General features: G+C 45.2%; 1 protein-coding gene across 1 annotated transcript in view; it reads left to right on the top strand.

Annotated features, from left to right (window-relative positions):
• Positions 1–10,806: 10,806 nt before the first annotated feature.
• The window catches only part of KREMEN2 (kringle containing transmembrane protein 2), a 125,908-nt gene continuing 121,221 nt past the window's right edge, over positions 10,807–15,493 (top strand). Inside the window, exon 1 of the mRNA XM_085618494.1 lies at positions 10,807–11,472. Within this exon, the coding sequence (XP_085474620.1) occupies positions 11,352–11,472 (121 nt within the window). The 5' untranslated portion in view covers positions 10,807–11,351. The remainder of the gene's footprint in view (positions 11,473–15,493) is intronic.

Below are 15,493 nucleotides of genomic sequence, written 5' to 3'. Positions count from 1 at the left end.
AAGTGTACCCTGTGGAAATTTGCAGAAAATGATGCAAAATTATGACTATTATAACATGATTTTAAAGGAATTTGCCAAAACCTGCACATTTACTTGTATTGACCTAGTTCTTTCATTCATCCTTTCCATCTTTTTTCTTTTTATGCTTCTTTATTTCCTTCTTTCCATCATCTTTTTTTTTTTGTTTTTATGTATATTTCATTTTTTTTCTCCATCTCGCGTTCTTTCTGCCTATTCTTCTCTCATTCCATCCGTCCTTTTTTCTAGCTTTCTGCCCTTCTTGAGCTTGTTATGTTGGTCCTGGCATTCTTTCACAACATCTGTGCATCTTTTCTTGATGAATTCCTTCAATTAGTTAACTCTTTCTTTTTCTTCTTTCTTTCAATCGCCCATCCTTCAATCTCACATTTCTTTTTTACTCTTTCATTGTGTTTCTGCTTTCCTTTTTTCTTTCTTTGATCTTTCCTTTTATTCTTTCAGCCCTTCATTCTTTCTTTTCTTCCTTTTCTTCTTTTACACCTTTTTTCCTTATTTCCTGTGTCCATTTATACCCTCTTTCCTTCATGCTTCCTTTTGCTTTCCTTCATTGTTTGCATTTTACTTGATTCTTTTGAGCTGTCTCACCCAATTGGCCTCTAACTTTTTTTCTTTGTCATTTTAATAGTTTGTCTTTCTCACTGTCACCATTTAGGCTTTCATTCTTCTATAATTCAAGTGCCAAGACATAATTACGTTAACCGTGTGTTATAGTAGATATTATTAAAATTAGAAATCTGAATAGCATAAATTGGTGTTTTGCTCTTTTTCGTGTTCCTTAGCCTCAGCAACCCCTTTTCATAGTTAAAGGGTATAGTGAAATGCATTGGTTACCGAACTATGGCTCAACTGGTTTAAAGCACAGTAACATTATATAACAGCGCATAAATTAAATATCCAGGGAGCAAGGCAAAAAGAAGACGCCTTTCCACCAGGCTCCACAGACACACGAAGTAGATTGCATAACACTGTGAAACAGTTCTTCTGCTGAGTGGGGAACTATCAGAGCTCTTGAAGGTGTAGCAAGCGGCTTTGGAAGTGTCCCCGCATTGCTTGGCTAATTCACCACAACCCTTGATTACCCAAGTGGTGTAAAACAAAATGATGGGCCACCGTGCAGAATGTGAAGAAAGGCCTCCCATATCTCACATCTGTGTTATCACAGTTTATTCTTGTGGAATGTATTAGTTTTAACTTCTGACTTGTGATGACCTGCGAGCCAAAGTTAAATGTTAAGAACAGCCATTAAATAATGTAATCTGCTGCAGTAGCAACCCGCTTAAACTGGTACAGCGGCTGGTTCGCTATGCCCTTGCTGCTCAGCCGTATCTACCAATGGAGATACAAGGAAATGATGGAGTCCTTTACAGATGTGGCAGACCAACACCCCCATTGATGGTTCCATGGTAAAGTGTATTAATGTTAAAAGAAATGACAAGTTACCCGGTTTCTGGTCATTTTTGTCTTTCCGCAGATTTCGATCCTACCGTACCTCAGCATCATCATAGAGTAACCCTGAAGGGTCTACACTGGCATAAGGCAGATGAAATGCAAACTCAAATACGTGGGAAAACATGCGGTAACATTGATGCTAAAGCTCATATCCCACGTATTTTCATAAAAGTCGAAGTCTGGATGTAGTAGCCCAGATTTTGTCCCGCATGGTAAATAATCTCACGTATCTAGAATCCTAGGCCTAGGCTTTAAAGACTTTCTGGGCTTCCTACAGCCAACTGGATCTGCAGACAACAAAACTCCCAAGGGTCAACAAACAGCTCTGCCAATAGTTGTCAGTCCTTGCGTACTGCACCTGCGGTTATTCTAGTGCTGGAACCCAAACACACAACCAGTGCAAATGCACCTCACTCGTCACATGTACCTATACTCAGGGCCACTGGAATTATGCAGCAGGAAGGCACCAAATTATGTGGCAGGGTTTACTAGATTATGCAACAAGAAAAGGTAAATTATGCAGCATAATGCTTCATATTTTAAATAATATTTACTTCATCATCTTGTATTTTTTCACATGGTAATACTGTCTAGGCAAAGATTTCACCTCATTAGTACCAATGTAACAACCAAATACAGAAAAGAGCAACTGAAAGATGATCAGTTACTCCTTGTGAAGGGCATTCTACTGCGCACGGACACGACTTTTGATGCGTTTGAGCTAGAAATAATTTGATTTACTCAGCATTCCATCTATTATTTGTTGCTATAGCACATTCCTCCCCCACAGCATCCCTTGATCAGTCGGTACTTAGACCCATGCACAGCTATGTTAGTGCACCTCATTCCTGGCCGGAGCAGTGCTTGAATCAAATTGATTGCCTGTCTCTTCACTCTTGTCCGGAGTGGTCGCTGATGAGTGATGTTGTCATGCCCCGTAGCCTTCATCCACTCATTGAGTGAGCATGCAGTGCACGTGCAGTTCCAGTTCTTCACTATTTCCCATGCATCCCATTCCCCAGATGGCAGTGCAACACTTGAGCTGGGGATGAGTCTGAGGTCAAATGTTTCCGGGGTCAGAGTCTTGCAGGCTTGATTGAGAAAGAAGAGGAGAGGCTGGAAAGAAAGTCAGAAAACAAGGGCAGACAATTTGAGGAGAGAGAGAAGTTTGGGTGGGCCAGACAAAAAAGAGCCTGAGAGTGAGGGTTTTTGGGGGACTCTGAGGTAGAATTGTACAGTAGATGCGAGGCGGTGAGTGTTTTAGATTGGTGGCATGGCAAATCATCCACCAGACGCTCAACCACCCTTTCTCAATGCAAGCTCCCTCGGAATTCAATGCAATAATTAATAGTAGATCCTGGAGGAATTTCGACCTAGTCTTACTACTAGAAAAATTCACTATTTCATACCCGCCTGGCAGGGAAATATGGAAATATCAGTAAAACAGTTCCACCAACATCTGCTAGGATTTTTGTCTTGATGATCTCAATGCAAACAACAAGGATACAAATTCATTACAGAAAAAATGGATTGTTCAATTCCTGGTAAAACTTTGAAAGACAGAAACCAGATCCCATGAAAAACTTAAACAGCAATAAACCCCAAACGACAAAAAGTGACTTCAAAGGAGTACCAAATCCAAAGAAACTCCATCAAAAAACCCAATAGATCAAACTACACACAACACGCCAGTTATGCCTCATGCCCAGGTAAAGAGCTCTTCAAAACAGTCAATGAATTCCATAATCCCAGGAGGAAACAACATTTGCTTCAGCCACACCACGCAACCCCTCTGGAGAGACCACCACTGTGTCCATTTCTCCTTCTCAAAACCCACTGCACACATGCCTACACCACCCCTCCGCACAGAAACTGGAGCAAGATCACCGAAAAGCACCTCAACTCCGCCCTCAACCGCACTCCTCCACCCACCACGACTGATGCCAACTCTGCAGCCAACGAACTCCACAGATGGATCACTGACTGTGCAAACATGCTCACCCCCCTCCAGAACTCCGACAGACAACACACCACGAAAGCCACCTGGTTCACCACGGACCTCCGAGAATCCAAGCGCACGTGCGGATGACTTGAGAAAGCATGGAGAAACAGCGAAACCTCTGACACACGAACCACCTACAAGACTGCCATGACAGAACACCACCAACTCATCAGGTACAGGAACTTCATCCAGGACAGAATCCTCTCATACTCCCACAGCTCTAAGGATCTCTTCAGCATCATACAATAATTCACCTAGCCCCCCAATTAAACCTCTAACATCCCTCTCTCCCAGGACCTCTGCAACAAACTCACCACCTTCTTCCAGCACAAGATCAGGACTTTCTACGACAACTTTGACGAATAGAACCAAAGCACCGACACAACACCAGCCACTAGCAACCCCCCAGCCAACCATCACCACCTGGACCACTATCACCACAGATGACACCGCAAAGACCATGAGGAGCATACACTCAGGAGCTCCCACTGACCCTAGCCCGCCGCACATTTTCCACAGAGCCGCCTCTGCCATAGCTCCTGAACTACGACATACAATCAACTGCACCCTTGAAACAGGCACATTCCCTGATGGCTGGAAACGCATAGAAGTCAAACCCCTCCTCAAGAACCTCTCCGCAGACCCGACGGACCTCAAGAACTACAGACCCATCTCTCTCCTCCCCTTCACCGCCAAAGTTACCGAGAAGATCGTCAACCACCAGCTCATGAACTTCATAGAATCCAACTCGATCCTCAACACTTCTCAATCCGGATTCTGCAGCAAACATAGCAACGAGATCGCCCCCCTAGCGGGCGCGTATTACATCCGCAGTGCTCCTGGACCAAGGCCCCATGGCAGCCCTCATTTTACTAGACCTCTCAGCAGCCTTCGACCTCGTCTCCCACCGCACACTAACCACCATACTCCACGACGCCGGCATACAGGGAACTGCCCTAGACTGGATCCGATCCTTCCACACCGGCCGAACTCAAAGAATCAGACTCCGGCCCTTCCTCTTCGAACCCACATAGATCAGATGCGGATTACCCCAAAACAAAGCATGACCTGCAGACTTAGTGAAGTGTAAAGACCATGGAACTCTGGTTGCTAAAGAACTGTCTCAAACTTAACACATCAAAAAGAGAAATACCTGTGTATCAGGGAAAATAAGCAATGTATTTTGTGTCAGGTAAACAGCATTCATATAATGCTGGCTGCTGAGACCAAATGACCGAGGCAAGAATTATAATAATCCATCTTGGACTAGTCGATACTGATTGCGGCAATGATTTTGGGTTTGCCTGGAAAAAGCTGATTGACTGATTTGCCAGAATAAAATGTGTGGCAGCTATGAATGTCCACAATAAAACAATTCCACCATTGCTTGGAGTAAATGAAGTCCAACAGAATGAGTCCAGTTGCAACATGATTCCTCTAAATACATTGGCCTTGCATACCTTGGCAGAAGGGTTGTTCCCAGTAGGAGTTTCAACCACACACACTGTGAACAATATCCCTGTTTGTAGTGTCAGCCCTCACTGCCAGCTTGTACCCTTGCCCCAACTGAACTTAGTAATATACCATCTAGACCAGGGGTCTTCAAACTGTGGGGCGCGACCCCCAGGGGGGCCGTGGAGTGATGCAAAGGGGGTCGCACCTTCCCAGTCACACTTCTGCCCAGGCCCAAGGGCTTCAGCCCCCCCCCCACACACTTCCCCCGTCCTGTTCAGCCCGGGCTGCTGCAGTGAAACTTGAGCTGTATCTCCGGCACCCCCGTGTTTTTTCACAGGTCTTTTAAGACCATTTAACATGCCTTTGTAAACTGCTTACAGAGGCTTAGGTTTTTTTGCTGGTTCCCGTACCCCCTGGGTCCCCACTGTGCCTATTCCTTACATTTGGATTTTACATTCACTGCCGTAGTGTGAGAATGCATTTCATGGAAAGGAATACAAAGTTGGCTTCCTGGGGGCGCCGTGTGTGAAAGTATATTGTGCTTTTGAAGCACCTGCTGCAGCGTTTCTTTCCGCCGGCAATCACCAGGCCTCACATACATGTCAAGATAACTCGTGTGATTAATTATCTTCCTGGAGAGAGATCAGCATTTAGCATAGTTGAGGTTTTGACTTCGGTGAAGTTAGTGCAGAGGGTTAATATGCCTGCTGCAAAGAACGCGTACCAAGTAGTAGATTACAGAGTGCATGTGATGTAAACAGATCAGCAGGTTACTGCTTTCAAAGAGACATCCTTTTGTTACTTGCAATTTATAACTTAAAGTCCTAATATAGGATAGTGAGCTATTAACTTTCATCCTAGAACAGCATGCACACTACAAAGAATACATTATTAGACCATTGATTAATGTTGCAAAAAGGGTTAATTTGGCTAGAAATCAATTCTTATTATTAAAGGAAACTCCCAACTTTGCTGTTTCTTTTTCGGCTCTGAGTTTGTGCTTCTCCACACCAAGCACTCTTGAACTATACTGCCAACCAGTATGGATGACATGTGACTCCTATACTTTTAGTCCTTTGGCTTATGTAACATTTCCTATACACTGATTTACACACTTATGATTGATTGTCTCTGTGTAATGTGTGTGTGATGCAAAGTGCTCGGACACCCTACACTGGTATGAGTGGCACTATATAACTAATTCAATGCATCTGAGAGTGTGGGGTTATGGAGACTTGGTCACTGTTAAAGGGTGCTAGTGAGAGAATCCGTGGTGGGGGTGGTCATTGTGGGGGGCACCAACAAACATTGTCGCACAGGGCACCACCAGCACTAAAGCCGGCCCTGGGAAGTATGCACAGATAAGCGCTGAAAATACCGCTTTAGGTGACTGCTTTTTTTTGTACCAACTGGGCCACCAAAATAATCTGCTGGCAACCCTAACCATAGGACTGGAAGTTTGTTGCAGGATCAGCACATTATTTATTTCCTTCACCCTCGATCCCCGATTAATGCCGCAATAGTTTAACTTAGATATTAAAGTCTACGCCCCCGTCAATAACATGCTGAGTTACTTCATGGGTCTGGGAATGCACCCTGCATTCAGACAACTCATTCCTCATTCTCGCCCTTTCTTGTCCCGCTCACCCTGCACTCACAGTGATCACAATGCACTCACACTGATCACCATGCACTTGCACCATTCACCCGCTCACCCTGCACTCACAGCGATCACAATGCACTCACACTGATCACCATGCACTTGCACCATTCACCCGCTCACCCTGCACTCACAGCGATCACAATGCACTCACACTGATCACCATGCACTTGCACCATTCACCCGCTCACCTTGCACTCACAGTGATCACTCTGCACTCACAATGCACTTGTCCTGCTCACACTATACCTCAACCTGCAGTCACACAAGTACACTACTCATCCTGCACTCATGTGACACTTCACTCACCTGTCCCCCTCACTACTCAATATGCAACTCACTCAAACAAGCCCATCAGTAATCATAGATTCATTCATCCCATTCTGAACTTGCATCCGCACCCAAAATGAGAGAGGACAGCAAGGGAGTGAGAGAATTTGATTGAAGAGGTCAGGGATGAGGAGAAATGTGAATTGCCGAAGAGAAGTGTGGACACGCAAGAAGTGAGTGTGATCCAAAGGTGAGGGCTTCTGTTAGAACAAAGGGAAGATGTGAAAGAGGAATGGGGGGACTGGAGAGGTGTAAGATACAAATAGACAAAAATTTGAATGAAGAGACGAGGTGAATGAGAAGTGCTGAGGGGCACGGGAGGTGACAGGGCTAGAGAGGCCATGCGATAAATGTGAGAGACTGTTAGAGATGAGGGCAGTGAAAGGACAGAATGGCAAGAGGTGATTAAAGGTGAAGTGAGAGGTTGAATGGGGAGAGTTCAGAAGTTGTAAAAAGGGGTGAAAGAAAATGACCTGCAAAGTGAGAGAGGGATCCGGGGTTAGGAGAGGAGAGAGGGATGGAAGGGAGGGGGTGAGAGGAAAGCTGCATGGGTAAAAGGCTTAACTCTACACAAAACCGCCAGGGTTTTAAGGGACCCCTGCTTCTTCCGGTCAGGGCCAGGTGAGCTTCTAATGTGGCAGCACGTATTGCTGCAGAGTGGAAGGCCCTTCACAAAGGTTAACTTGAAATATTTCTGATGATAATTGCTGTATTTTGGTTATAAATGGGTACTGATTGGGTGAAATCTTTCCTCAGCGTTACTGTGTGTAACAAATATCAAAATAATGAAGCAATGCTATCCCAAAATACGCGGCATCACATAACCTTATTTACATTTTCATCCCACGCAATTTAGTCAACAGGTTTAGACATTTTTGTCAAGAGGGGGTCCTTACGCCTCAAAATGTTGACAGGGGGGTCTCGGCATCCAAAAGTTTGAAGACCTCTGATCTAGACTATGCAAATAGGCTCTACATTGGACTGTAAAGAAAAGTATTAAGCAGTAAGCTACAAAGCACCCACATTTGGCAACCAGAGAAATCCTCAAACTAAGTGGGCATGGCCACATCACCTCTACTTTCAGAGTTCTTCATTGGTTACCAGTGGCAAGAAGAATATCCTTCAAAGCCCTTTGTTTTGCACACAAGGTGATGCATGGAACAGGGCCAACCATCTTACAGTCCAAACTCAGATTATACAATTTAAAGAGAAACCACAGATCCTGGATGCCCCCTTGACTGTTAATCCCTCCTTACAAATTAAACACATTTAAAAAGGAAGCTCATTCTCTGTTCAAACAGGGAGCTTTGGAAGGTACTCCCAATAAGAATAAGCCCATGAACAACTATCGAGAATTAAGAAAAGAATTACAGGCCTGGCTTTACTTGACTACAGGATGATACTTACACTCAGGCCAGAATACGTGTCTGGTTTGTATATTGTGCTTGTGGTCCTATCCTCACCTTTGTTTGCTCATGACACATGTAAAGGAGGGACTTACATATGATGCAAAGTTTGGAACATGCTCACTGGAACTCACACACAATCTCATAGCACAATTGAAAAGTGATTTGGCTCGATCGAGCATTTTCCTACATCGCTCCAAAAATGTGGAATGACCTGCCACTACACATTCTGCAAGAAGATGAACACCTGGCTTTTTGAGTAGGCCCTAGGTTTGATCAGGCTCACACTTGCTCAGCGCCAGGATACCCTCCTGGGTGACAGTGCATTGTACAAATCTGCATAACATAACGCAACATAGCAACAAGAGCTGCAATGTTATACAGTACAATAGGAGGGACTGGGTAAAACGGCAGTGCTTAAATTGAGCCAGTGGTTTCTGGTGTTCATCAAAGCTTAATTGTCAACACTGGTGCTTGTGACAGTCACCACAAGGTGGCGCTGTCTGGCTAATTTAGAGATGACCACAACAACAATTAACTATGAACTCATGTACATTAACAAGCATTGGCATAGCCAATAGGTCTCGCCTTTGGGACCTTATAAGTGTTTAGTTATCCAGCACAAAATCCTTGGTGCAACATTAACCGTTGCATGGCTAAACACTTATAAGGTCCCAAAAGCAAGACCTATTGGCTATGCCAATGCTTGTTTTGTTTAAGAAGCCTTTACTGTAAGTGAAAACTGCCTCTGGCTCGGAGTGTCCCAAAAAGTGGTTGTCCTCGAAAAGCTTAGTAAAACCATAGTGTGCATGTGCACTCAGTTGTTGCATAATGTTGAAAACCTTTGGATGTGTATTTGGGCAAAATATCCGATTTGTTAATCACGGACGCACTGCTCCCAAAAACACCCGTCTTTTCATGTGCGTTCGCAGGAGTGCCTATAATTCGCACAAAAAAAACAATAAACACAGCGCTTTAGCGTACATTTCTGTAAGTGATACAATGGAGAAGTGAAAATATTGTGCCCTATGGTTCTCGTGAGATTTGTTGTTTAGTAACAAAACGAACAGCATTTATAGTTGACAAATATTAACGGGGTACCAAAGTGAAAAGAAACAAGCAGGAAGTGGGATAAGGGAGGGGGGTAGGGCACGTCATGCGCACTAAGGTGAGAGAGGCACGCAGGCTGGCAAATGGTGTGCACTTTCGCAGCCGCTTTGATGTTCTCAGTGGCCGCGCGGCTCACTGAAAACATCAAAGCGGCTGCGAAAGTGATCACGCAGGCTGGCAAATGGTGCGCACGCCCGGCGCAAATGCACTGTAGCTGGAGGCCTGAAAAGCCGCCAGTTTGCACTTCCAAATCCCCGTTTACTAAAACTCTCGCCAGAGCAGCACTAAAGCGCTAGCTCAGGCGAGACCTAAAAAAGACTATAACCTGCCGCCCAGCCATTGTTATCACTTTGGGAGCCTGGAATAGTTCGAATCATCACACTTGTAGGAGTGTGATGGTTAGTATTTGTGTTGTTATTATCTTTGGCAGCATGGCAGGGGCAATGTGCGGTGCAAGCTGAAGTGGCTTCCAGACGAGAGCCCTGGCACTTATGTTGTTTACAAATTAAGCATTGTAAAAGAGGATCTCGGGAGAACGGTGGGTGGAGAGAGATGCAGCAAGAGAGATGAGAATGGGAAGCGAGAGGAGAGACGAAGATGTAGAAACAAATGTAGAGACAGAGAAAGAAAGGCAAGGGGCGAGAAGAGGCACTGGGTGCAGGGAGCTGATAGAGGGAGCAAATGTGAAGGGCAGAGGGGAGAAAAAATGGGGAAAGCCGGGCCACATGCAGATGGAGAGAGGAGAGACATGGGCGATTGGAGAGCCAAGAAGGGAAATTAGGGGAGCAGCATATCTCAAGGTCCATTATTAGTATAGGGGGGTGGGGTTTTGAAGGGTATGGGACAAAACTAATGGTGTCAACAATAAAGGCAGCGAGGCTGTGCTTCATTGTATAGAGACAATATTCCATTGTGTGAGATAATTTTAAAGATTACTGTGTTCCTTGTTATTGGTCAGTAATGAGTCTGTGCTCTACCGTGAGACTCGCACCCTACAAGTGAGACTTGTCTCCTCGGTGAGAGAAAAGATTAAGCTTCGCATGACAATTTTTGTTGTTATGGGACTGCACTCTGAGGTTTGTTAAACTCTTAGGGGCCACCGAGGCTGATGAAAAGTAGGGCTGTTCTAAAAAGTACATTGCTGTCACCCTACGAATGAGAGCTGAGGTACTCAGCGGAGAGACTGACAGTCAGTGAAAGCAGGAGAGAGTGAGGCACCGCCTCCCGCTGAGTCTCCTAGAGGGTAAAACGAGGAGGGAGAGAGGAGAAGGCAGGGGAGGGGGAGGGGAGGTACACCCCGAGCCCCAGGCAGACCCTCCTACAGAGAGTATAAGCACAGCCGGTCTGAGGAGGGTACAGAGAGGAATCGCACTCCACACGGGCTTCCAGACAAGAGCACTACACAGGTCTCCGGCAGACACTACAGACAAAGGAGCAGTCGACAGTACCGCACTGGACACCAGAACAGACTGCGCTTACAAGAGGCACAGTGACACCAAAGCACGGGGAAGCTGAGGAGACAACAGAAGAGGGCGGCAGGGCACGACTGACGCACGAGTCACCAAAAGCCACAGAACTTTTTCTCGGAGCACGAGAATAGGATGGCATCAAACTCTAAAGGCTGTTTTTACACATGACAGCGGAGGATGTGCGTGCTCGTTTGAAGTTGCGTACACTACTGACTGGAAAGCCTCTACGCGAGAGAGCGTTTTATTACCTCGAGGGTCTGGAGCGGTCTGCGCGCGGGGCGAGACGGCAGCTGATACCACACAGAGCAAGGCAGTGTTAACCCTCCTGACTGACGGAGACTATCGAAGAGGGCACCGGGGCGCGAGACACACTGCAACTCCAGGCGCGGGGCAGGCAGGACGGTCGCGCGACGGCCCGGACGCTCCACGCGATGCTGCTGTGGCGCGGCTGCTGCTGGCTGCTCCCGCCGGCCCGCCCCCGGCTCGGCTGCCTGCTGCTGCTCCTGGCGGCACACCTGCGGCCGCCGGCAGCCTCCGCTCTTCAAAGGCCAGGTGAGTCCCCCGCCGCCTCTCATCTCCAGCCTCACTCACCTCAGCCGCCTCTGCAGCCTTTGAACTGTGCGGGGGGAGGGCGGGCGTCTGGGAGAGGGAAGGGTGAGAGCCGCGGGGAGAGAGAGATGCCAGTCCAGCTGCAGCTTCTAATATTGTCAACACGCGCTGGCTTCAGCATCTCTTCAGGCCACCACCTCTGCGTCCAGGGGCGCAGCTTCAGAGGTGTGCCCCCCAATCATAAATGTATTATTTAGCAAATAGTTGGGTACAGGGGCTTTCAGTCGGGTATGCTATGGTGTCTGACATCTCAAGACCTGGCTCTTCAAGCAGTGGCGGTTCCCCCCTCCCTTCAGCGCCTTGAGACCCTCACGGGTAAGTAGTGCGCTTTAGAAATTCCTTGATTGATTGATTGATCTGTCGGATTTCACCTGGGGTTTTAATATGCTCACTCAGACAAAAACACGCACACAGTTCTGTTTTGAAATACTTAAACCATAAATATTTTACATAATACTGTTTTAAGTACTCTCACAAGCCACACTCCTTTTCCTTGGCCCTTAAGCCCCCTCATGCCGTGCTTCTCATACAGTTTACGTGATATGCCGGCGTGATTGACGGAAAATCTATTGCTCATCACCCCCAGTCTTACTGACCAAGCTAAGCCCCTGTCTGCTTCTACCACACACTATCCGTATCTTCTTGCCATATGGACTTCAGTGTGTCACTGCTCGATCTGTCAGTGACATTTGACACACAGGATCAGCAAGCACTTTCTGGGCACCCTGTGCTTAGGGCACACTTTGGGGAGGCTTGCTTCATTTCTGCTAGGAAGCTGGGCATACCAGTGCCACTTTTCAACTCTGTGTGTGGTTCCTTCAGGGATGTTCTAAGGGAAGCTTTCCTTTCTCCCCTGCTTTTTTGCACCCTTACCTACACTCCATTTATTGAGCTTATTGGTGTCCCCTTTTTTTATCCGCATGCCAATAGCATCCTAAGCTTAGATAACAGTCTGAGCCCCGTTGCATTTAACCTGCTCTCCCTTGCAGGCAGACCGGTCCACTTGAAAGCGAAAAGAACAGAGAGAGGGGTGAACTGTCTGATACGCCAAGGGTGTCTTTTTTTATCTGTGGATCTCACTTTGTACGAAAGACAATGGCTAGTTGACTTGCCCCATGTATGTATTTATGTATATATTATTACTGTGGTGCGCACCTAGCCAAAAGGTAGCAGAGTGCTGTACATGGCCAAAGACAAGTTTAAAGTCAGTGAATAATTGGAGAGGAAACTGAGCTGTGAAAGATGAGTGCATTGTGAAGCAGTGTTCTTTAAAGAGGTGACTTTTCACCTCTGTCAACTCAATGAATTAATTGAGGCAGTGCTGGAGTGGTCCTGATGTATACAGGGATGTTGCTCCAAATCCTGGGTGCATATATGGAAAAGACCTATTGTCTAGGCCACCAACGTATCTCACAATTAATGCCTCCTGGTCTGCCCCATAATCTTTGGGCACTCAACTTGTTCTAAAAAAAGTGACAGCATGTGTGGCCACTGCCTTCCTGGGATATGTGTGTGCCATAAACTGTGCCATGGCCTGTGTACTGCCCCCAAAAGCAGAATCTGTCCCTCCTAACCTTTTACAGAATGTGTTGCCCCAAAGTTGTCTTAGAAAACATGGACCTGGGTCGGAGACTGTGATTTCATCATTTGTTTCATAATCAGTGTACCCGGTGTAATCGGAGTTCTCCCAGAATTTTTGACCTTTGACCTATTGAATATGTGTAAGTCTGAACGGTACCATAATGTGTGGTTCTCTGACCTGCTACAAAATCTGTGGTCTCTCAAGAATATATGGAGCTGCTACCCTTTACAAAACTTGTGGGCCTCTTCATGTGCCTCAGTCGTTTTACTAAAGATCAGGTATTGCTCCCAAAATAAGGAAGCTTGACTGTATGATCAGCAGAAGGGGATCTCCCCCTAGTCCTGAGTTTCCTGTCCTGGCAGCATCTATAATTTCAGAGGTTCTCCCTGAGCTCCTTTTCAAGATGTTTGCCTCCCAATTCCTACAGTATTTATTTTACTTATTTGTATTTTCTTTTTTGATTTATATAGAACTGGATCCTGACAAGAAGTCCCTTCATAGTGCCAGACCATCCAAAAGAAGGGCCTCTCAGCTTTGTTCAGAGAAGTCTCTATTCAAGGCTTTGTCTTGCAAGCATTTGTTAGTGCTCGTGACTCGACTGTAGAACTTTCTAGATCACATGCGCATGTTTTAAAATATCACAGGACTTTTCATAGAAAAATAGCTGCCGAGGCTTGTTGAGTAGAGGTCTGCTCATCAGTTTAACATCTCTGAGTTGCGGACTAGATGTTTCTTAGTGTGTTGAGGCTACCTCTGTGACGTATAGGCACTACAGCTACTAAACCATTAGCAATAACACCACCTCAAAAATGAATATGAAAATCAACAACATACCACTAGAATCAAAATCAATACCGCCATTAACACCAGCACTGCATGGAAAAATAAAGCCAATATCAGCAAAATGTAATTAAAATCTCTATTAATGCATTCACTATAAGCGCCCCCACCTTCACAATCAACTACAGACCATCAAAGCATCTTCTACAGTATAAATAGCATTGGCATCAGTAGGGTCATCATGAAAACTACTTAAACACAAATCCTGTAAAACCAGCATTCTACAGGTCATAAACCCACGAATCTGGTTATCTTGGGAATCCTCAAAATAAGTACCTGATATCACAGCTATATCATACCAACAGCATTATTAAGGCTTCCAGTTTTCCGTTCTTACTGAGTTTTTATCGGTAAAAATAGACAGAAAACAGTCGTATTTCCTGTCTGTATTTATTTTTTAAAGCAGAAAAATACAGAAAATTGTACTTGTTCTAAGTTACTCTCCTATTTGTACTCTGTGAATTCTAGATAAACTGCTAAGCAGATAGATACAATGGGGATTTAAAAACAGAATTAGATTCCCCTAAATACAGGCATATGTTAACATTTATTTGTACATAATGTTAATATTTACCTATCAGCGTAGTGTTTTGTTCGATTTTGCTGCTTCATTTGCTAAAACACCACAGGCATCAAAGTATGGGTCACTTAAATAAATGTGGATGTATACCATTTACCAACTCCATTAAGTCTCAAAACATACAATAAAATGGATAAATACAAATGGAAATGATAAAACAAATACATACCATAAAACCTGGAGCTCTAAGCATAATACATGCTACATGAGTACATCCATCATAACTTAACATTACATAACATAACAATAGCCAACACCACAAGATTACCAACAACCCACCCATACTTTGGAATAGACAAATCAGAATCAAAGCCAGCAACTACACCACCACCACAACTAGCACAAATACTGAAGCCATTACGAAATCCATTACCACTGCCAACAACACACCAACAGAAACTCTAGCAGCGCCCAAACAATAATCACTAGCATCAGTAAAACATAGCAAAACCGCCAATACCACTGTCAACACCAACAGTACTAATTATGCTGATATAACATCACCAAAACAAGCATCTCCACCAATACCACCACCAGCAACACCACAAACACAAATCACTCCAACAACACCACCAACATTATCAACAACTCCAACATCCTTAACACCAACAACTCCAGCAAGACCATTACCACCAACACCACTATCATCACCACCAACATCAGCTACACTTACAGCATCTCTATAAACACCATCAGCACCAACAATGCCAACATCACATCATCCGAAAACACCATTACTAAGAATTCCAGTAACCCCACACTGATAGCCACGCAACACCAAATCCAACAGAATCAGCAATAGCTACACAAAAATGTTAAAGCCATCAACACTGCCAGCAGCAACACTATTGCCCACTTCAACCGCCAACCACACCAACTCCATTAGCAATGCCAACACAAACAAAACTCCAGAAACTCCAACACCAGCAACAATGACTTCAGCAACGCCAAACTAACTACCA

This window comes from Triturus cristatus, chromosome 7 (genome assembly GCF_964204655.1).
Source record: "Triturus cristatus chromosome 7, aTriCri1.1, whole genome shotgun sequence".
Taxonomy (NCBI): domain Eukaryota; kingdom Metazoa; phylum Chordata; class Amphibia; order Caudata; family Salamandridae; genus Triturus; species Triturus cristatus.
This window is presented reverse-complemented; position numbering and strand designations above follow the sequence as displayed.